Source organism: Eutrigla gurnardus (genome assembly GCF_963514095.1).
Source record: "Eutrigla gurnardus genome assembly, chromosome: 3".
Taxonomy (NCBI): domain Eukaryota; kingdom Metazoa; phylum Chordata; class Actinopteri; order Perciformes; family Triglidae; genus Eutrigla; species Eutrigla gurnardus.
This window is the reverse complement of record NC_139917.1, coordinates 1,839,582-1,860,326: the sequence shown is the minus strand read 5'-3', so window position 1 is coordinate 1,860,326 and position 20,745 is coordinate 1,839,582. Positions and strand designations below refer to the sequence as shown.

At 48.0% G+C, this 20,745-nt stretch overlaps 1 protein-coding gene across 5 annotated transcripts in view; it reads right to left on the bottom strand.

The window, feature by feature from the left end:
* The window catches only part of LOC311010454 (uncharacterized protein), a 78,453-nt gene that overhangs the window by 2,628 nt on the left and 55,080 nt on the right, over positions 1-20,745 (bottom strand). For all 5 annotated transcript variants that reach the window (XM_084004945.1, XM_084004944.1, XM_084004946.1 and 2 more), the window contains 3 exons: positions 19,166-19,315; positions 18,845-18,925; positions 11,834-11,887 (listed from right to left, as the gene is read on the bottom strand). In XM_084004945.1, coding sequence (XP_083861071.1) covers positions 11,834-11,887; positions 18,845-18,925; positions 19,166-19,315 — 285 coding nt within the window. The remainder of the gene's footprint in view (positions 1-11,833; positions 11,888-18,844; positions 18,926-19,165; positions 19,316-20,745) is intronic.

Here is a 20,745-nt window from a genome sequence, read left to right as displayed (position 1 = left end):
AGTGAGAGGCGTCACAGATTCAGCTTTGCGTAGCGGAAGTTTCGTGGCAAAAAGCCTCGCCGAGACTGTGCTGAAAGCCCGCCAGCTCCAACCTGGGGCCTGTACTACGAAGCAGGATTTGTGCTTAGCGAGGTAACTTAAGCGTTAACTCTGGGTTTTCCGTCTACGACGCTGGTTCACTTCTTACCGGGGTAGATCGCCATGGTAACTTACGCTGTGGAGCTAACCTGCTCCGGAGCAGGATCTATTTCGACCTCACTCAGACCGTCACCACGGTCTTCACCTTGAATGATACCATCATCTCCCTATCCTCGAGACCATATATCAACAAAGTCATGTGACTGACCTTAAGGAGGCTTGACTCGCCGCCTACAAAAGCATCCAGGTGAGCACGCCTCTCCCTCTTTGCCTCACTCGCCTCATCCGAGACCGCAGGTAAGTAGCGTTGTTGGACTTCACAATTAACAATCCGTCACTACGGTGCAGGTGCCTTGCGCCCCTGAGGTTTGTATGTGGATTGTTTCCTCTGCGCACTTGTTGTGCTGTAAACATCACAGAGGTTACGCTACGTGAAAAAGAGCAGAGCGTCTTAACCTCTCTCTTTGTTTCAGGTGATTGTCATTACCCGCAGCTTGTGGTAAGTGCTTTCGTTTTCACAGCTTTTTTCTCCTCTATAGATGTGAGTTATCAAGCCAATTAAGCGTGCTCAGACGCCGCTTCCTCCTTTATTTGTAATATTATTATTGATTTGAGCCCCGTTTTAACCCGCTGTCCGCAGCGGGCGGGGGCCCGCGTCCCCCCCCCTCGTGCGTTCGCGCACAGTGAGTGGGGCCGGTGAGTGAGTTGGTGGGGTATTGTGCTTTCTTGCCGACCAGGTTTATTGGTAACTAAGTTAATTGCTTAGTTACCAACTGCTAACCCCCGCTGCCCTGTAAAGGAATGTGAAAAGACTGACCGCTCTTACAATGCTGCCACCCGGGCTGCCCGCTCGGGTAATGCACTCGCCATCTTGTTGGCGGCCCTCAGGAGGACGGCTAACCCAGAGGATCAGGACACTATGAGCCTGATAGACTCTGCTCTCGTCACTCATTCCCAACTTACGAGGGACGTTGGTCTGGCTATGTCATCTGCCATGATGTCCAGGAGGCAGATTTGGTTGGCACAGACATCGCTCCCAGAGAACATCAGGAAGGAGCTCACAAATATGCCAATTGTGCCTGCACGGGTCTTCCACCCTGATTCTCAGGGCGTGCTGGACAAAGCCGAACAGTCTCGCCGCACTAGAGACTGTGTGCGGCGCACCTTTAGCAGACCTACGGCTCCCAGGTATGGGCCTAGGGGTCCCCAGCCTTCACACCACCCCCCTGGGGCTCGCCAGGAGCCGTGGCGGCAGCATGCTGGTTTCTCGGCCTCTGGTGGTACACAGCCGCCATCACGCCGTCAGCAGCAGTTCCAACCCCGTCCTCCTGGTAAGGAGGCGTCCCAGAGGAGGCGCCCCCCCAGGGGTACAGGACGTCAGGCCGGTGCCCCATAGGGGTGGGGGGACGGCCGCCGCAGGCTCCTCCCAGCTTTGCCTGGACAGCTGGAAAAAAACGGGTTCTGGACCCCTGGGTGCTGGCTACAGTGTCCACGGGATACAGGATACAGTTTCGGCGGCGACCCCCCCTTTCTCCGGGGTCCGTATGACCACAGTCAGGGACCCGGTCCAGGCACGAATTTTAGCAGGGGAAATTCTGACCCTTCTACAGAAGGATGCAATTATGAGAGTAGAGCCAAGCGAACAGCTCACTGGCTTTTACTCTCTGTACTTCCTCGTATCAAAAAAAGACGGAGGCCTGCGCCCCATCTTGGACCTCAGGCGCTTAAACGCCTTCATAAAGGTTTTGCCTTTCAAAATGCTGACCACGAGTCAGATCCTGGAGGCTGTGGAAAAGGGGGATTGGTTCACCTCAGTGGATTTAAAGGACGCTTATTTTCACGTGCCCATCTGCCCAGCCCACAGGCCCTTTCTCCGCTTTGCCTTCCAGGGGCAGGCCTACCAGTTCAAGGTCCTCCCATTTGGCCTTTCCCTCTCACCAAGGGTGTTTACCAGGGTGATTGGAGCCGCTTTGCTCCCTCTCCAGCTGTTGGGTATAAAAATCCTCCCATACTTGGACGACTGGCTGATTTGTGCCCCGTCCCGCGACCAAATCCTACGGGACACGGGAGTGGTTCTCTCCCACATCCAGTCTCTGGGGCTCAGAGTCAACTGGACAAAAAGCAACCTGGTGCCAGGTCAGCAGGCGGTCTTTGTCGGGCTGCGCCTGGACTCCGTCGCAATGTCTGTGTCACTCACCTCTCAGAGGGTGGAGAACATCCTGATCCTCCTGTCCCATTTTCGCCTCGGCAGGCGGCTGGAGTTGGTCCAGTTCCAGAGGCTGTTGGGCATGATCTCAGCGGCAGTGGCCGTTGTTCCTCTGGGTCTCCTCAGGGCTCGCCCGCTGCAGAGATGGCTGAATGCTCTCGGCCTCCACCCGAAGTTGCACAGACGCGCAAAGGTTCGGGTAACTCGCACATTTCTCCGTGCTTTGCGCCCATGGAGGGACAAGAGGCTCCTTCTCCAGGGTGTCCCTCTTGGGAATATTCCTTCGAGAAGGACGGTGGTGACCACAGATGCCTCCCTGACGGGGTGGGGGGCTGTGTGGGAACACAGGATGGTGCGTGGCACCTGGGGACCCCCTTGGGGGGAGGAGCACATCAACGTCTTGGAACTGAGGGCAGTTTTCCTGGCGTTGAAGGCTCTCCTTCCTTCCATCCAGGGCAGGCATGTCCTGGTACGCACGGACAGTTCCTCCACGGTGTTCCATGTGAATCACCAGGGCGGCACCAGGTCTCTGCGTTGCCTCCAGGGGGCGCAGACACTTCTGTTCTGGGCGGCCCAACATCTAGCTTCACTCAGGGCAGTCTACATCCCTGGCGTTGCGAACCGGGCAGCGGACCTCCTATCCAGGACGGGTCCCCTCCCAGGAGAGTGGAGGCTTCACCCAGAGGTGGTGGCCCTCCTGTGGGCTCGGTTTGGCATGGCCTGCACCGACCTGTTTGCCTCGGCGGAGACGACACATTGCAGGATGTGGTTCTCCCTAACGAGCAGGCGGGGCTCTCTGGGCCTGGATGCTCTGTCTCACGAGTGGCCGGACGGGTTATTGTACGCTTTTCCCCCACTCCCGTTGATTCCCCAGGTGCTCCACAGGGTCACCATGGGTCGCTACAGGGTGCTGTTGATAGCCCCCCGGTGGCCAAGGAGACACTGGTTTTCCATGCTCCTTCGCCTGGTCCACGGCCAACCCTGGGCTCTACCGGGCAGGGCGGACCTCCTCTCACAGGCGGGGGGCCAGATTTGCACGTGGCCGGCCATGGTTCAATTCCCGACTATGGAACTTTGTGAAACTTCTTTCTTTGGCCTGAACACTCTCCCTCTCTCTCTCTCTCTCTCCCTTTTTTTTAGATAGGCCTAGTAAATGCATCGTCATTGACCAACTCATTTATCTCAACAATTCAATGAACACATTCAATGAACCTATTAATGAACTCACCTGAAAGGAATTTATGTGGCTGAAAATTGCAAGCAGCAATGCCTTTGTCATTGGGATCTATATCATGCTATTAATAATAACATCTGTATGCCTATCATGTTTTTGCAAGTTATATTTGGGTTCTGGGGAAATTGTATGACAAATTTATCATAGTTAAGGTAAAATGTTGGTCTAATTCTCTGATCTAAAGACAATAATACAAGACTTGAGCATGGAGCTTTCTGAGGAAACCTGGCAAAGAGCTATCAAAAGAGTACATACATCCTCAATTTGTGTTAGGCACGGATTGGATCAATTTAAGATACTCAACCGTCTACACCTCTGTAGAGTCAGACTGGCCCAGATATACCCCGGCTCAGACCCAAACTGCATTAGATGCCATCAGGCCCCTGCCACTCTGGGACACAGGTTTTGGACATGCTCAAAACTACACACATTCTGGTCAGAGATTTTCAATACATTCTCTTATATTTGTAAAAAAAGAATCGAGCCAGATCCAGTTATCTCAGTATTCGGGGTTACCCCTAGCAACAGCGGGCTATCAAAACATCATTCAGACTTTATAGCATTCTCAACATTACTAGCCCGCCGACTTATCCTTTTTGGCTGGAAATCAACCACACCTCCATCCCATTCACGTTGGGTCCGTGAGGTGATGGCGTTTCTTAAGCTAGAAAAAATCAGATGCACAATTCAGGGCTCTGTAAAAAGGCTCAAAAAAACTTGGTGCAATTTTTTAGAATACTTAACAAATGAATTTGATGCAACCACCTTAGATCAGTAGCTCTCTACCCCCCCCCCCCCCCCCCCCTTTCTCTTCTCTTCCTGTCTTTTCTCTTGTTGATTTTCTTTTTTCTTTTTTCTTTTGGCATGTATCTGTACATGGGTTGACTATTGAAAATGTAACAAATTGAAGCAAAAGAAAAACTGTCTATGTAGTACGTACCGTATGTATGTATATTACAAACGACGCACACTGGAGATGGGATCCATGTATGGTATCCATGCAATTGTGTCTAATAGCTCTCTGTCAGTTTAAACTGTTTTGTTTTGTCTTGTTTTTTTCTCACTACAGTTGTTTGAAAACTCAATAAAAAACTATTTGAAAAAAAATAAAAAATAAAATAAAGACAATAATACAGGCAAAAAAACAAAAAAACAAAAAAACACACATGAGATGTCCTCGCCGGGATGTGAACCTTGGATGCCCACGTTCGGGGGCAGGAGCATCACCACTCACCCAACTGGGGCCTTTAGATAGTGATATGGCCAGTCGGTCTTAAACAAAATAAATAGTTTATTCATATTTTTTTAATTGCAAGCGTGTATTCTTAGACGCTTGATGAAAATATAGTCTCTTTGTACTTCATATATGTAATTTTGGTAATTTTTGGTCTTTCACGTGACGAAATCACGAGGACTAGGCTTGGCGGAACCTTCTGCTGGTACAGTTGTTTCCGACAGACGGACTTCTCTGAAACCCCCGCTAAAGTAAGCCTGATGGTTAGCCTGCCCCGGGGCAGGCTAGTTTGGTCGGATAAATTCCCATCGTTACTTAGCGGAGAGTGCCTCAAGTCACGTTGATGGAACGCAACTCTCGCTAAAGGTAGCGAGGTTTATCGAAATTAGCCCAGCTTTGTGCTTAGCGAGTTTGATGGAATACCCCTCTGGCCCCTGGTCTACTCTCGGCGCAAGGCGTAAATAAAGTCCATTCATTCAAGGCGAATCACAGCTGGCGGAGTGGAAGTTTGGCTGACGGCGCACAGTGCGTACACGTCACCGAGACCTCACAGGCAGGTTTCCACAGTTCCAGGCACATTTAAATGCAATACATAATCACAACAAACACTATTTAATGCAACTAATTAAATCAACACGTGAATTTATACCTATATAGATTGTCCCGTCACATCTGACGTCAGATCAAAGGCGGATGGCAACGGAAACTCAGCCTCTCGGACCAAAACATCTTCCTCTCTCTCTCCTGTCTTTTATAATATCGGCATTGTTATTATTATGATACGCACGCACAGCGCGTGATGCGCGTGGTGGGAATGGCGGCGCTGCTTCTGTCATCGGGTTGTCAAGTGACGGAACTTGCACTGAACCTCCCCTAACGCATTAAAGGTGAGGAGAGGAGCTCATTTGATTGGTGAAGATCTGAATCGGCTGTATTAATCCCAGTCCACGCCTCGTCTCCTCCTCGTCTCCCACTCACGCCTTCTTCTCCTCCCTCTTTCCCACTTGCGCGGGTGGGCGAGACGGGAGGTGTGCCTGCGCGGTGCACGAAACTTGCAAAGTCCAGGCGGACACACCCCGTAGGTGCGGCGCAGGTGCGCTGAGAGCTGACTATGCCTAGTCTACGAAACTAGGGCCCTGAATGTTGAGTAGGATGACAAATAAGTAAGCAGATATGCTTTTTTGGAGATGGCTTTTGGTATTTTGCAGTTGAGGTGGCTCTCCTGTGGACCTGGTCTGGTAAGTGTGGCTCTATTGGAAAAATAGTGAGGATCACTGATCTAAATGCACCCAAAGAGAGACTAATTAATGTATGTCTCTGGGCCTCTTAACATCTACTGCTAAACCTACAACCAACATTCCTTCATTCATGAAACATCTGGTTCTAGCTAAATCCTGACTAGAACGTGTTAATGACCAGATACTTCAGAAGACCGTTCATCAGCCGGTGTGTAGTGTGTTGACAATTTAACTGAGTAGAGATTATGGGCCCTAGTTTTGTAGACCAGGCGCAGTCAGCTCTCAGCGCACCTGCGCCACGCCGACGGGGTGTGTCCGCCTGGACTTTGCAAGTTTCGTGCACCGCGCAGGCTCGCGCAGGCACGCCTCCTGTCACTCCCACCCCCGCAAGTGGGAAAGAGGGAGGAGAAGAAGGCGTGAAGGTACGTCTCCACAGGGGCGATTTTAAACGCGTGTGGATGCGCCGCTTCCCAGTATTGCACGCTTGGTGGGCTGCCACTAGAGGATGATTGACAGGCGCTCTCCTTTAAACAACAAATTTTTGCGAGCGTTCGCGAGCGTTCCCGAGGCGGCGAGTCGAGCCCGGCACCTCTGATAAGCATAAAGTAGATTCGACTTCAACTTTAGGCAAATGAGGAGCGGCCAACTCGCGCGCCGTCTCTCGACATTCGCTGCGACGCTACCAGAATGCATTGCACGGCTTTTCACATAGACAATAGGCTTGTTCAGGATGGTCTTGGCTTGACTTGACTTACCACGCCGACGAGAGTTGCAGGTGTCTGAGGGGGCGGGCTCTAAAAGAGACGGCAGCCAAACGCCTTCAAGTCGGACAAAAAGTCAACGTGACTATGGTGCTCAAGCGATAGAACACGGCAGCAAACCAAAGAGATATGCTATATATATATATATATATATATATATATATATATATATATACACACACACACACGTAAGGCGGAATGTGGAAGGCATTCTTTTTTTCCAGTATATTTGTATTATCATTCTATGTTTGTATTAACCAGACCTCACAAATAAATAGGCCTACTCACAGCACAATGCACAGAACTTTAGATCAAGCTATGAGATCAAAGCGACCAAAATAAAAAGGCAAATCATTAAATAATTTCACCACAAGGTGGCCGCCGAGTGTGGACCTGAACGCACGTCATTGAACTTTTAACCAATGAGAACCATTCCGCTGTAGCAGAGGTGTGGACAAGCCGGTTGCAGCCGTCGTAGACTGCGCTGCCAAGCGCTGCAAGAAGCGGCTCTTAAAAACTTGTTCCTGCGATGTTTTGGGTCACGTGATATGGTTGCGACCCTGTGACGTCTTTGCAGTCGGCTGCTAAGTTGGACACAATTCTAGCCATCATGCATCGCTTTCAACCCACAATACATCACGTTAGGTAGCGCGCTGCAGGCGACATCAAGTCGAATTCGCCTAATGAATGGGACGCGGGGAAACACCGCTGCCTGTGGACACGCACCTTGAGTGGTAGACGAGGAGGAGACGAGGCGTGGACTGGGATTAATACAGCCGATTCAGATCTTCACCAATCAAATTAGCTCCTCTCACCTTTAATGCGTTAGGGCAGGTTCAGTGCAAGTTCCGTCACTTGACAACCCGATGACAGAAGCAGCGCCGCCGCTCCCACCCCGCGCATCACGCGCTGTGCGTGCGTATCATAATAATAACAATGCCGATATTATAAAAAACAGGAGAGAGAGGGAGATGTTTTGGTCCGAGAGGCTGAGTTTCCGTTACGCGTGCCATCCGCCTTTGATCTGACGTCAGATGTGACGGGACAATCTATATATATATAAATTCACGTGTTGATTTAATTAGTTGCATTAAATAGTGTTTGTTGTGATTATGTATTGCATTTAAATGTGCCTGGAACTGTGGAAACCTGCCTGTGAGGTCTCGGTGACGTGTACGCACTGCGCGCCGTCAGCCAAACTTCCACTCCGCCAGCTGTGATTCGCCTTGAATGAATGGACTTTATTTACGCCTTGCGCCAAGAGTAGACCAGGGGCCTGTACTACGAAGCGAGTTCAACATACCCAGGGTATCTTTCAGAGATCCAGCTTAAGTAACCCTAACAAAGGCAATCGGAGATAAGCGGTCACACGAAGCTGGTTATCAACTCGTTAACTCAACCCAGGGTTTACCTGTCCAGCTATGAGCGCGTGCACATGAAAGAGGCGGCGTTTGCAGCATTTGACCAATCACATACATAGATCAGTCTACGGCAGCGGAGCGGCGTATTTCACGTACGAGGAGCGAACCATAATCTTACAGAAATACGAAGAAGTTAAACATATAATACAGGCAAAAAGCAACAGTTTCATCTGCCAAATGCAGGAAGGACAGCTGGCAAAAACTCGCCGACTGTGTGAATGCGGAAGTCGTATTAATAGTATTAGTAGTAGTATTAGTATAATATGACTACCCCATCATAAGGACACTACCTAATCTGACTGATTACATGATCGCTGTAACTTCACTGATAGCTTAGTGGTTGAGTTACCGCCCCATGTTACGAGGCTCCTTGCAGCAGCCCCGGTTCGAATCCACCCTTCGGCTGTCTTTTAAATCATGTCGTCGCTCTCTCTCGTCCCTTTAACTCTTATGATGTCCTTCCGCAATAAAAGGCCAAACATATAACTTTAAAACAGTGAATGTGTTGCTTGGGTGTATTCTTATAACGTGGTTTATGACCACAGCGTAAGTTACAATGGCGATCTACCCCGGTAAGAAGTGAACCAGCGTCGTAGGACGGAAAACCCAGGGTTAAGCACAAATCTTGCTTCGTAGTACAGGCCCCAGGTTGGAGCTGGCGGGCTTTCAGCGCAGTCTCGGCGAGGCTTTTTGCCACGAAACTTCCGCTATGCCAAGCTGAATCTGTGACGCCTCTCACTGCTGTGCCGCCACACCCATCTTGGCGCAGGCGATCCACCAAACTGCCAAACTGACCGTACGCAAGGCTGCGCGGGTCGAAACTTGCATTGCGCCGGCTCCGCCACCCTGCGCTGCGCCACGAAACTAGGGCCCTATGTTTCATTGTACACTGTAAATATCTGCCGCTTGGTAAATAGTCTGTACGTTTCAGTAGGAGGGAGAAGCCTTTTTCTTTATAACCCTTTTTTCTCTTTTTTTGTTGAGTTAGGAGTTAGGTTTGCTTTTGTTTTTCATTTATATTTTTTATATTTTATAGTTTTGTGGCAGGAAGTTTTGAGTTAATTTGATTCTTTAGTTTGTCGTGTTGGCATTGTTCTCCCTCTGATGTCAATAAAATGCTACCTTGAACATGGCTCTGTGACACTGGCTTCCTCGGGAGTGGGAAGAATGGGGAGACACACATCATGTTATGTCTTGGGTTCCCCTAGACCAGGGGCATAACATGACCTTCCACATTTGTTTAGTTCACTTTCATTCATTTGCAAAATCAATGTGTATTATTTTTGAACTCGTCTGGTTTGCCCATGTTTGTTACAGCCTGTGAGGCAGGCTGTAACAAACACTTCTATCGATAGCAGATGAGGAGGAGATCTCTGAATGGCCAGTATGAGCAGGAGGAACAACTGCTTTCAAACTGATTCTAGTCTTTACTCTAAAACCTGCTTTAATGAAGCAGATTCACTTTTTGAGATTGAATTATGTGACTCATCAATAATATCTCCTTTGAGTCATACTTATTATTTGTGAAAATGTTTTTGGTCATTTGTTCTCTCAATCCAAACAGTGTTTCAACAGAGTGTGTGTATAGATGAAAGTTTCCACATTTTATTGTTTTAATGGTAAATTCCTAAAAAAATTCAGAATTAAATGACCATTTTCCACGTGTTGAAGTTTGGTTTAAATGTATGTGTTATAACTGTACGCATTTTGTTTTACTGTAGACCTGTAATGTTTTATTGTCAAATGAAAATGTTTAATAATTATGTGTGATGATTTCTGCATGAACTTTTTGTTCTGATCTTAAACCATAATAAGTATTAAAGAACATGTTTCTATTCCACTCAAACTAAAAGGAAAATGGCCTTTTTAACCCTTTTAGATCACATCCTTGGTCATATTGTCACTTACAGTAACAATAACAATAGTAACAGTAAAGGCTGAAAAAAATGACAAAAGAAGCAATGTCTTTGTATTGACAATGGCCGCGTTTCCCAGATTCGTTAAGAAGCTCTTAAGTGCTAAGATTGTCTTTGGAGCGCTCTTAAGAACGCTGTGAAAGAAGGATGTGTTTCCCAGAGTCGCTCTTAGCCTAAGAAGATCTTTCACTAAGAAGGAAACGTAAGATCGAGCTGACCCACTCTTAACAGCCTTCTTAGCGACGAAATGCTCAGTGATCAAGCCGCGTCAGGGAAATTGATATTCTCTACTTTTCGCAATAATAATCAAACAATGCTCAATGTTGTAATGTGCTAAAAAAAACAAAAAAACAAAAAAACTTTTCATTGAATTACATGTTTAAGTTTTCCACACACATCTGCATATATGAGTTTATAGTACTACACATAAAAACACAACCCTGTGGCATTTCACAGATATCAAGGAAACAGATGCAATTGAACTCAGCTGAACCTCATCCAGAGAGGCTCCACCTGCTACTCTATATAAAGGCGTTGCCAAAGTCCGCGCGTGTGAGAAACCATGGCTGCAATACAGCACATTTTCGCTGCGAACCAACAGCGTCGCCGTGCGTGAAGCCAGACATTTTATATAAATGCTTACGTGCGTCAGCACTTCTCGCCACTGGACGTGCTGTCAGACCGGGCTGTCCAGGCAAAGTACCGGCTGCCCCGTGCGGAGATCCAACGGCTGATCACTCTGGTGTCTCCACACATCCAGAGAGCAACCCGCTGCAATTTTGCCCTCAGCCCGGAGGTGCAGCTCCTGGCTGCGCTGCGTTTTTACGCAGTGGGGAGCTTCCTGGAGGTGGTGGGGGACGGCACCATCCTCAGCAAGGCATCGGTGTCACGGAGTGTGGCAGCTGTGACACCGATTCTCCTGCGCCATGCCCGGACCCACATAAAGATGCCCACCACACGGGACGATGTCCGCCAGGTCCATCAAGGGTTCCACGCAGTGGCTGGGATCCCCCGGGTGATCGGTGTGGTGGATGGCACCCTCATTCCATTCTCACATGTGTGTGCCTATATCCACGGGGGTATATATGCGCTAATGGGCTTGTTTACTACTTGGATACAGCTGTTGGTACAAACACACACACACACACACACACACACACACACACACACACACACACACACACACAATACATGCGTAGCCTAATTGCACCTGTGTGGGGGGACCACGGGGCGCTGTGTGTGACTTATGCGCTGATACAGAGGTGGGTAATCGATTTACCTGGCATCCATTGATTCAGTTTCAGCACCACCGCGGTGGACAGCTCCCACTAAGAGCTTCTTAAGAAGCTTCTTTGGCTTGATCTTAAGGTTCTCCTAAGAAGGCAGTTAAGAACGCGTCTGGGCTTCTTAAGTCCTTAAGAACGATCGAATCTGGGAAACGCGGCCAATGTCTGTCAAACAAAACATGCTCAAATGAGCTCGTATTAACCACTATTCAACCAATACTATCATGACATCCATCCATCAATCGATCGATCTGCAACTTTTAGAGGCAAAGAGCTGGAGATGGTCATGAATCTTTTCAACCATCAAATCAAATTCCTCCCAACGCCTGCCGATTGATACTAAGGCCAGTTGGACTTTAAGGCCAATTCAAGTAACAATCATCAACAATCGACACTGACCTCTGTCTCCTTTTGGTCCCTTGTGTCCTTCGAGTCCAGGAAGACCTCGTTCACCTGTGTCCACACAGACAGAGTCGATAACATTCAAATACCAATCACTCAAGTTATTATAAACTACGATGGACTAATGATTGAAGAGCCATGAAAGCCATGAACATTATTCAAAAAACACAACCAGCTTTTGATTGACGCCTCAGCTGACTAACAATACAGCAGCTAATTGAGACCAACGTCCCATTCTCCGGCAAAAACGGGAACATTTTCGTAACCACATTTTCATATCAGCATCTTTCTGAAGCAGCAGTATACGTAGAAGAAAAGCTTCTTTGGTGGCATTTCTCGATATAGTCCTTATAGTCTTCTCTATAGTGGACTATAGAGAGTTTATAGTGGACTAAAGCGAGTTTATAGTGGACGATAGAGAGTTAATAGTGGACTATATAGGGAGTTTATAGTGGACTATATAGTGAGTTCATAGTGGACTATATAGTGAGTTTATAGTGGCCTATAGTGAGTTTATAGTGGACTATAGAGAGTTTATAGTGGCCTATGGTGAGTTTATAGTGGACTATAGAGAGGTTATAGTGGACGATGAAGTGAGTTTATAGTGGACTATATAGTGAGTTTATAGTGGACTACAGAGAGTTTATAGTGGAATATATAGTGAGTTTATAGTGGACTATATAGTGAGTTTATAGTGGCCTATAGTTAGTTTATAGTGGACTATAGTGAGTTTATAGTGGACTATAAAGTGAGTTTATAGTGGACTATATAGTGAGTTTATAATGGACTATAAAGTGGGTTCACAGTGGACTATATAGTTAGTTTATAGTGGACTTCATAGGGAGTTTATAGTGGACTACATAGTGAGTTTATAGTGGACTATATAGTGAGTAAATAGTGGAGTACACAGTGAGTATACAGTTGTATTAAAGTGAGTTCATAATGGACTAAAATGAGTTTATAGTGGACTATAGTGAGTTTATAGTGGACGATAGAGAGTTAATAGTGGACTATATAGTGAGTTCATAGTGGACTATATAGTGAGTTTATAGTGGACTATAGAGAGTTTATAGTGGACTATAGTGAGTTGATAGTGGACTATATAGTGAGTTCATAGTGGACTATATAGTGAGTTCATAGTGGACTATATAGTGAGTTCATAGTGGCCTATAGTGAGTTTATAGTGGACGATAAAGTGAGTTTATAGTGGACTATATAGTGAGTTTATAGTGGACTATAGAGAGTTTATAGTGGCCTATAGTGAGTTAATAGTGGACTATAGAGAGTTTATAGTGGCCTATAGAGAGTTTATAGTGGCCTATAGTGAGTTAATAGTGTGTGACACGGCACATTAAATTGAGGTCATAGAGAAAGCATAGCGGGAAATAGGGATGACAGTGGGGAAACGTAAATGCAATGCATACGTGGATTGTGTGTAGAAAGGCATGTATATATTTCCTGTTATGTGTGTTAATTTTCCTCTGTGAAAAGGTGGTATGATGGTGGTTATTTTAAGTTAGGCTCCTGTCTTCCCGTGCGTCGATGAAGGCGCACCAAAAACCTTTTATTATGGAGGGGTGCGCCGGAGCCGGGGCGACCAAAAAAACGGAATCTGGGGAGTAGCGGGAGTGTGTGAGCGTGGCGCCAGCATTGTCTGCAGCTACTGATAAATAAATAAAAACATTCCTTCGATTGGCGTAAACGGCCGAAATCGCGTCTGGGGAGTGATGACATGAACTTTATTTTTCTTTCATTTAATTTTGGTTCTCCTGTTTCGGTGCGCCACCAAGAAGCGGGCGCATCACGCTTGGATTCCCGGACTACACGTGGGCTCCAAACATTTTGTGGATTATATTTTTTTTGTTTCCTGGACAGTGGATTATTCCGAGGCAGCGGTCCCCTGAGAGCTCCGGGATTGGGACTCTGTTGCGCCAGGTTTGGTTGCGTCAACGTGGACTCAGTTTATTTATGGACTGCACGAGTGCTGGGGAACTGGGGATTATATGTATGCAATACCATGTTTTGGGGGAGTGTTTAATACAGGCGCCGAGCGCGCGTAATGGACGGGATGTGGCGACGTGTCGTTATTGTTCTTCGGTCGCGGAGTTCCATTATTAGGGAGGCAGGCTTCGTCTAGTAGGGACGAACGTTTTTTTTTATTTGTTTATTTACATTGTAGAGGGTACCACCTGCCTAATAGTATCGCTTTCATCCCAAAATAATCTTTTGTGCATATTAACGTCTCAACTAAATATATATGGTTGAATTGTTATAAGTGGACTATAGAGAGTTTATAGTGGACTATATAGTGAGTTTATAGTGGACTACAGAGAGTTTATAGTGGAATATATAGTGAGTTTATAGTGGACTATATAGTGAGTTTATAGTGGCCTATAGTTAGTTTATAGTGCCCTCCTGTAGGCCCACCACCCGCAGGAGGGTTCAGAAGGGGCCGGTGCGGTGGGATTTGGGTGGCTGTCCTGGGCGGGTGCCCCGGTGACCCAATCCCCGGACGGTGACTCTAGCCATGGGGACATGGAATGTCACCTCACTGGGGGGTAAAGAGCCTGAGCTAGTGCGGGAGGTAGTGCGCTACTGGCTACAGGTAGTCGGGCTCACCTCCACGCACAGTCTGGGCTCTGGAACCCAACTCCTTGAGAGAGGCTGGACTCTCTTCTACTCTGGAGTTGCCCGCGGTGAAAGTCGCCGAGCTGGTGTGGGCTTGCTCATAGCCCCCCAGCTCAGCCGTCATGTGTTGGAGTTTTCCCCGGTGAACGAGAGGGTCGTTTCCCTGGGCCTTCGGGTCGGGGATAGGTCTCTCACTGTTGTTTCGGCCTATGGGCCAAACGGCAGTGCAGAGTACCCGGCCTTCTTGGAGTCCTTGGGAGGGGTACTTGAGAGTGCTCCAACCGGGGACTCCATTGTTTTACTGGGGGACTTCAACGCTCACGTGGGCAACGACAGTGTTACCTGGAGGGGCGTGATTGGGAGGAACGGCCTCCCCGATCAGAACCCGAGTGGGGTTCTGTTATTGGACTTCTGTGCTGGTCACGGTTTGTCCATAACGAACACCATGTTCAAACATAAGGGTGTCCATCAGTGCACATGGCACCAGGACACCCTAGGCCGGAGGTCAATGATCGACTTCGTGGTTGTGTCATCTGACCTCCGGCCGTATGTTTTGGACACTCGGGTGAAGAGAGGGGCTGAGCTGTCAACTGATCACCACCTGGTGGTGAGTTGGATCCGCTGGCAGGGGAGGAAGCTGGACAGACTTGGCAGACCTAAACGCGTTGTGAGGGTCTGCTGGGAACGTCTGGTGGAACCCTCTGTCAGGGAGGTCTTCAACTCCCACCTCCGGGAGAGCTATGACCAGATCCTGAGGGAGGCTGGGGACATTGAGTCCGAATGGACCTTGTTCTCTGCTTCCATTGTTGACACGGCTGTTCGAAGCTGTGGCCGTAAGGTCTCCGGTGCCTGTCGTGGTGGCAATCCCCGAACCCGGTGGTGGACACCGGAAGTAAGGGATGCTGTCAAGCTGAAGAAGGAGTCCTACCGAACCTGGTTGGCTCGGGGGACTCCCGAGGCAGCTGACGGGTACCGGCAGGCCAAGCGTGCTGCAGCACGGGCGGTCGCTGAAGCAAAAGTTCGGGTCTGGGAAGAGTTCGGGGAGGCCATGGAGGAGGACTATCGGTCGGCCTCGAGGAAATTCTGGCAAACCATCCGGCGCCTCAGGAAGGGGAAGCAGCCCTCCACCAACACTGTTTACGGTGGAGGTGGGGAGCTGCTGACTTCGACTGGGGATATCGTCGGGCGGTGGAAGGAATACTTCGAGGATCTCCTCAACCCCACTGACACGTCTCCCATTGGGGAAGCAGAGGCTGGAGACTCAGAGGTTCGTCCACCCATTACACGGGCTGAAGTCACCGAGGTAGTTAAGAAGCTCCCCGGTGGCAAGGCACCGGGGGTGGATGAGATCCACCCTGAGTACCTCAAGTCTCTGGATGTTGTGGGGCTGTCTTGGTTGACACGTCTCTGCAACATCGCGTGGCAGTCGGGGACAGTGCCTCTGGACTGGCAGACCGGGGTGGTGGTCCCTCTATTCAAAAAGGGGGACCGGAGGGTGTGTTCCAACTATCGGGGGATCACACTTCTCAGCCTCCCCGGGAAAGTCTATTCCAGGGTGCTGGAGAGGAGAATTAGGCCGATAGTCGAACCTCGGATTCAGGAGGAACAATGCGGTTTTCGTCCTGGCCGTGGAACACTGGACCAGCTCTATACCCTCCGCAGGGTGCTCGAGGGTTCATGGGAGTTTGCCCAACCAGTCCACATGTGTTTTGTGGACTTGGAGAAGGCATTCGACCGTGTCCCTCGTGGCATTCTGTGGGAGGTACTTCGGGAGTACGGGGTCGGGGGCCCTCTGCTAAGGGCTGTTCGGTCCCTGTATGACCGGAGTAGGAGCTTGGTTCACATTGCCGGCAGTAAGTCAGACCTGTTCCAGGTGCATGTTGGACTCCGGCAGGGCTGCCCTTTGTCACCGGTCCTGTTCATTATTTTTATGGACAGGATTTCTAGGTGCAGCCGTGGGCCGGAGGGGATCTGGTTCGGGAGCCACTGGATTTCATCCCTGCTTTTTGCGGACGATGTGGTCTTGTTGGCTCCTTCGAGCCAGGACCTCCAGCATGTCCTGGGGCGGTTTGCAGCCGAGTGTGAAGCAGCCGAGATGAGGATTAGCACCTCCAAATCTGAGGCCATGGTTCTCGACCGGAAAAAGGTGGCTTGCTCCCTCCAGGTCGGGGGGGAGTTCCTGCCTCAAGTGGAGGAGTTTAAGTATCTTGGGGTCTTGTTCACGAGTGAGGGAAGGATGGAACGCGAGATTGACAGGCGGATCGGTGCAGCGGCCGCAGTAATGCGGTCGCTGTATCGGTCCGTCGTGGTAAAGAGAGAGCTAAGCCGAAAGGCGAAGCTCTCGGTTTACCGGTCAATCTACGTTCCTACCCTCACCTATGGTCATGAACTTTGGGTCATGACCGAAAGAATAAGATCCCGGATACAAGCGGCCGAAATGAGCTTCCTCCGCAGGGTGGCGGGGCGCTCCCTTAGAGATAGGGTGAGGAGCTCCGTCACACGGGGGGAGCTCGGAGTAGAGCCGCTGCTCCTCCACATCGAGAGGAGCCAGTTGAGGTGGCTCGGGCATCTGTATCGGATGCCCCCTGGACACCTCCCTCGGGAGGTGTTCCAGGCATGCCCCACCGGGAGGAGACCCCGAGGAAGACCCAGGACACGCTGGAGTGACTATGTCACCCGGCTGGCCTGGGAACGCCTTGGGGTCCTCCCGGAGGAGCTAGGGGAAGTGTCCGGGGAGAGGGAAGTCTGGGCGTCCCTGCTCAGGCAGCTGCCCCCGCGACCCGGTACCGGATAAGCGGAAGAAAATGGATGGATGGATGGATAGTGGACTATAGTGAGTTTATAGTGGACTATAAAGTGAGTTTATAGTGGACTATATAGTGAGTTTATAATGGACTATAAAGTGGGTTCACAGTGGACTATATAGTTAGTTTGTAGTGGACTTCATAGGGAGTTTATAGTGGACTATATAGTGAGTTTATAGTGGACTATATAGTGAGTAAATAGTGGACTACACAGTGAGTTTACAGTGGTATTAAAGTGAGTTCATAATGGACTAAAATGAGTTTATAGTGGACTATAGTGAGTTTATAGTGGACGATAGAGAGTTAATAGTGGACTATATAGTGAGTTCATAGTGGACTATATAGTGAGTTTATAGTGGACTATAGAGTTTATAGTGGACTATAGTGAGTTTATAGTGGACGATAGAGAGTTTATAGTGGACTATAGTGAGTTTATAGTGGACTATATAGTGAGTTCATAGTGGACAATATAGTGAGTTCATAGTGGCCTATAGTGAGTTTATAGTGGACTATAGAGAGTTTATAGTGGCCTATAGCGAGTTAATAGTGGACTATAGAGAGTTTATAGTGGACTATAGTGAGTTTATAGTGGACTATATAGTGAGTTCATAGTGGACTATATAATGAGTTCATAGTGGACTATATAGTGAGTTCATAGTGGCCTATAGTGAGTTTATAGTGGATTATAGAGAGTTTATAGTGGACTACAGTGAGTTTATAGTGGACAATAAAGTGAGTTTATAGTGGACTATATAGTGTGTTTATATTGGCCTATAGTGGACTATAGTGAGTTTATAGTGGACTATAAAGTGAGTTTATAGTGGACTCTATAGTGTGTTTATATTGGCCTATAGTGAGTTTATAGTGGACTATAAAGTGAGTTTATAGTGGACTCTATAGTGTGTTTATATTGGCCTATAGTGAGTTTATAGTGGACTATAGAGAGTCTATAGTGGACTATAGTGAGTTTAAACTCACTATATAGTCCACTATAAACTCACTATATAGTCCACTATAAACTCATTATATAGTCCACCACGAACTCACTATAGTCCACTTTAAACTCACTATAGTCCACTATAAACTCACTATATAGTCCACTATAAACTCACTTTATAGTCCACTTTAAACTAACTATATAGTCCACTATAAACACACTATATAGTCCACTATAAACTCATTATAATCCACTATAAACTCACTATATAGTCCACTATAAACTCACTACAGTCCACGTGAGACCTTGATTTGATCAGTGTCCGAGTAAATGTTTGTACGGAACTTGTGCCATGGCAAACGCTAAACCGCATTGCACATGCTCAGTAAGGTCAGCTGGTTGAGTGAGAATTATTAGTTTTCTCTATAATTATTGCCCGCCTCCACTTCCTGCTAATTGGTTTTGAATCTCATTAAATGAGGCGGATCCCCAGGCGAACACGCAGATGGAGGGGAAGTGGGTCACGGTCTGAAAGAAACACACTGAAATACATTAAAAAAACCTACCTTGACACGATTCAACCACTATGAAAACAACTACTTTATTAATGGTATAGTCCACTAGATTTCTCATCCTTACCTCTCTCTCCTTTGGGCCCTGGGAATCCTATGTCCCCTTTTTGTCCTGGACTCCCAGGTGGTCCCACAATGGCTCCGTGTGCTGTGGAGGACAAATTCAGTTGTTATCAGGCACCCTGTAATGGTTGCCTCTAAGTCCTGCCATGCCTGTTGAAGCAGCCAGCTGGCTTTCTATTCATGTCAGGTAATTAGGTCCAGCCGTTACTTTACGCTTACTGTGTTTACTTTGTCCATTAGGATTTTAAGTAGGGTGAATTGTTACAACCAGAATCCTTACATATTTTAACTACTACAACATTTTTGTCAGTAAACACTTCTTTACCTTTAATGTATTTCACTAAATCAGTGACATTTGCATTGGATCCAAACCACCGGCTGTAACCAGGGGGACCTGCGGGGCCAGGCGGTCCTGGAGGTCCTTGGAACACACGACTGTTGTGTTCCTTCACGATGTCATGCAGGACACCATGGGCTGAAATGACAAAAACAGAGCTTTTGTATGATGCTGGTTTCAGTCAGCCCCAAGAAGATAACTTAAAGGGGACATACCATGCTCCTTTTCTGGTTCAGACTAGAGTTCCTACTAGAACATGTTTCACTGTCTGTAATGTCTCTTTAAGAAAAAGCCCTATCCACTCTGATTGGTTATTGCGAAAAATATGGTGCAGCCATAGACTGTATCTAAGAATTCAAGAAGACATTGTGACTTCACCCACTGGTTTGTGGACAAAGGTTTTGAAGCCTTGAGTATGGTTTTTGACCGTCCCCACGTTGGAATTTTTGCAACCAGTGAAGGAAGTGACCATATTTGGACTGCGGCGGAGAGACGGGTGAATGTGATGAACACAAGTGGTGTGAAGCTGCTTTATTCAGGGTCAAGGTCTTTACAGCTAAGTTCAATTAATCTTAGCAGCTAATTATATTGGTAGTGTGGTAGCGTGGATGGACCATAATGTACTAAATGAACATCATGCTGGATTGAAGAAGACTTGAAACTAGAGATTGAGACATAAACTCATGTTACAATGTTTACTGAGATAAAACATCAAGTGAGAAGTAGGACCATTTTCTCATAGACTTTCATGCAATCAGACTTCTTTTTGCAACCAGAGGAGTCGCCCCCTGATGGCCATTAGAGAGTATTCAGGTTTAATGCACTTTACTTTTCAGAACCAGAAGGTTGCCACTTGAGGCCTGTACTACGAAGCAGGATTTGGGCTTAGCGAGGTAACTTCAGGGTTAACCCTGGGTTTTCCGTCCTACGACGCTGGTTCACTTCTTACCGATGTACTGTATATCACCATGGTAACTTTCGCTGCAGAGCTAACCTGCTCTGGAGCTCTCTTGGTGCGCGGATAAAAAAAAAAAGAAGCTCAGTGGATCGTGAGAGGGTCTCTTAGGAGAACTAGAGTGTTCAGAGACCGGCAAAAACCCTTTTTCTTTCCCTGACGGTGTTTTATATGAGAGATCCAGATTCTCATCAGAGGGAATGACTTATCTGTGTCAGCATACAGCCTACTGACCACTTTGAATTACATCCATCCACTGTCTACCGCTTATCCTGTATTCAGGGTCGCGGGGGGCTGGAGCTGATCCCAGCTATCATTGGGCGAAGGCGGGGTTCACCCTGGACGGGTAACCAGTCTATCACAGGGCTAGCATATAGAGACAGAGACAACCATTCACACTCACGGGCAATTTAGAGTCATCAATGAACCTATTCCCATCCTGCATATCTTTGGACTGTGGGAGGAAGCCGGAGAACCCGGAGAGAACCCACGCTAACACGAGGAGAACATGCAAACTCCACACAGAAAGAACCTGGGCGCGACCCGGGAATCAAGCCCGGGATCCTCTCGCTGTGAGGCAACAGTGCTACCCACTACACCACCGTGCAGCCCC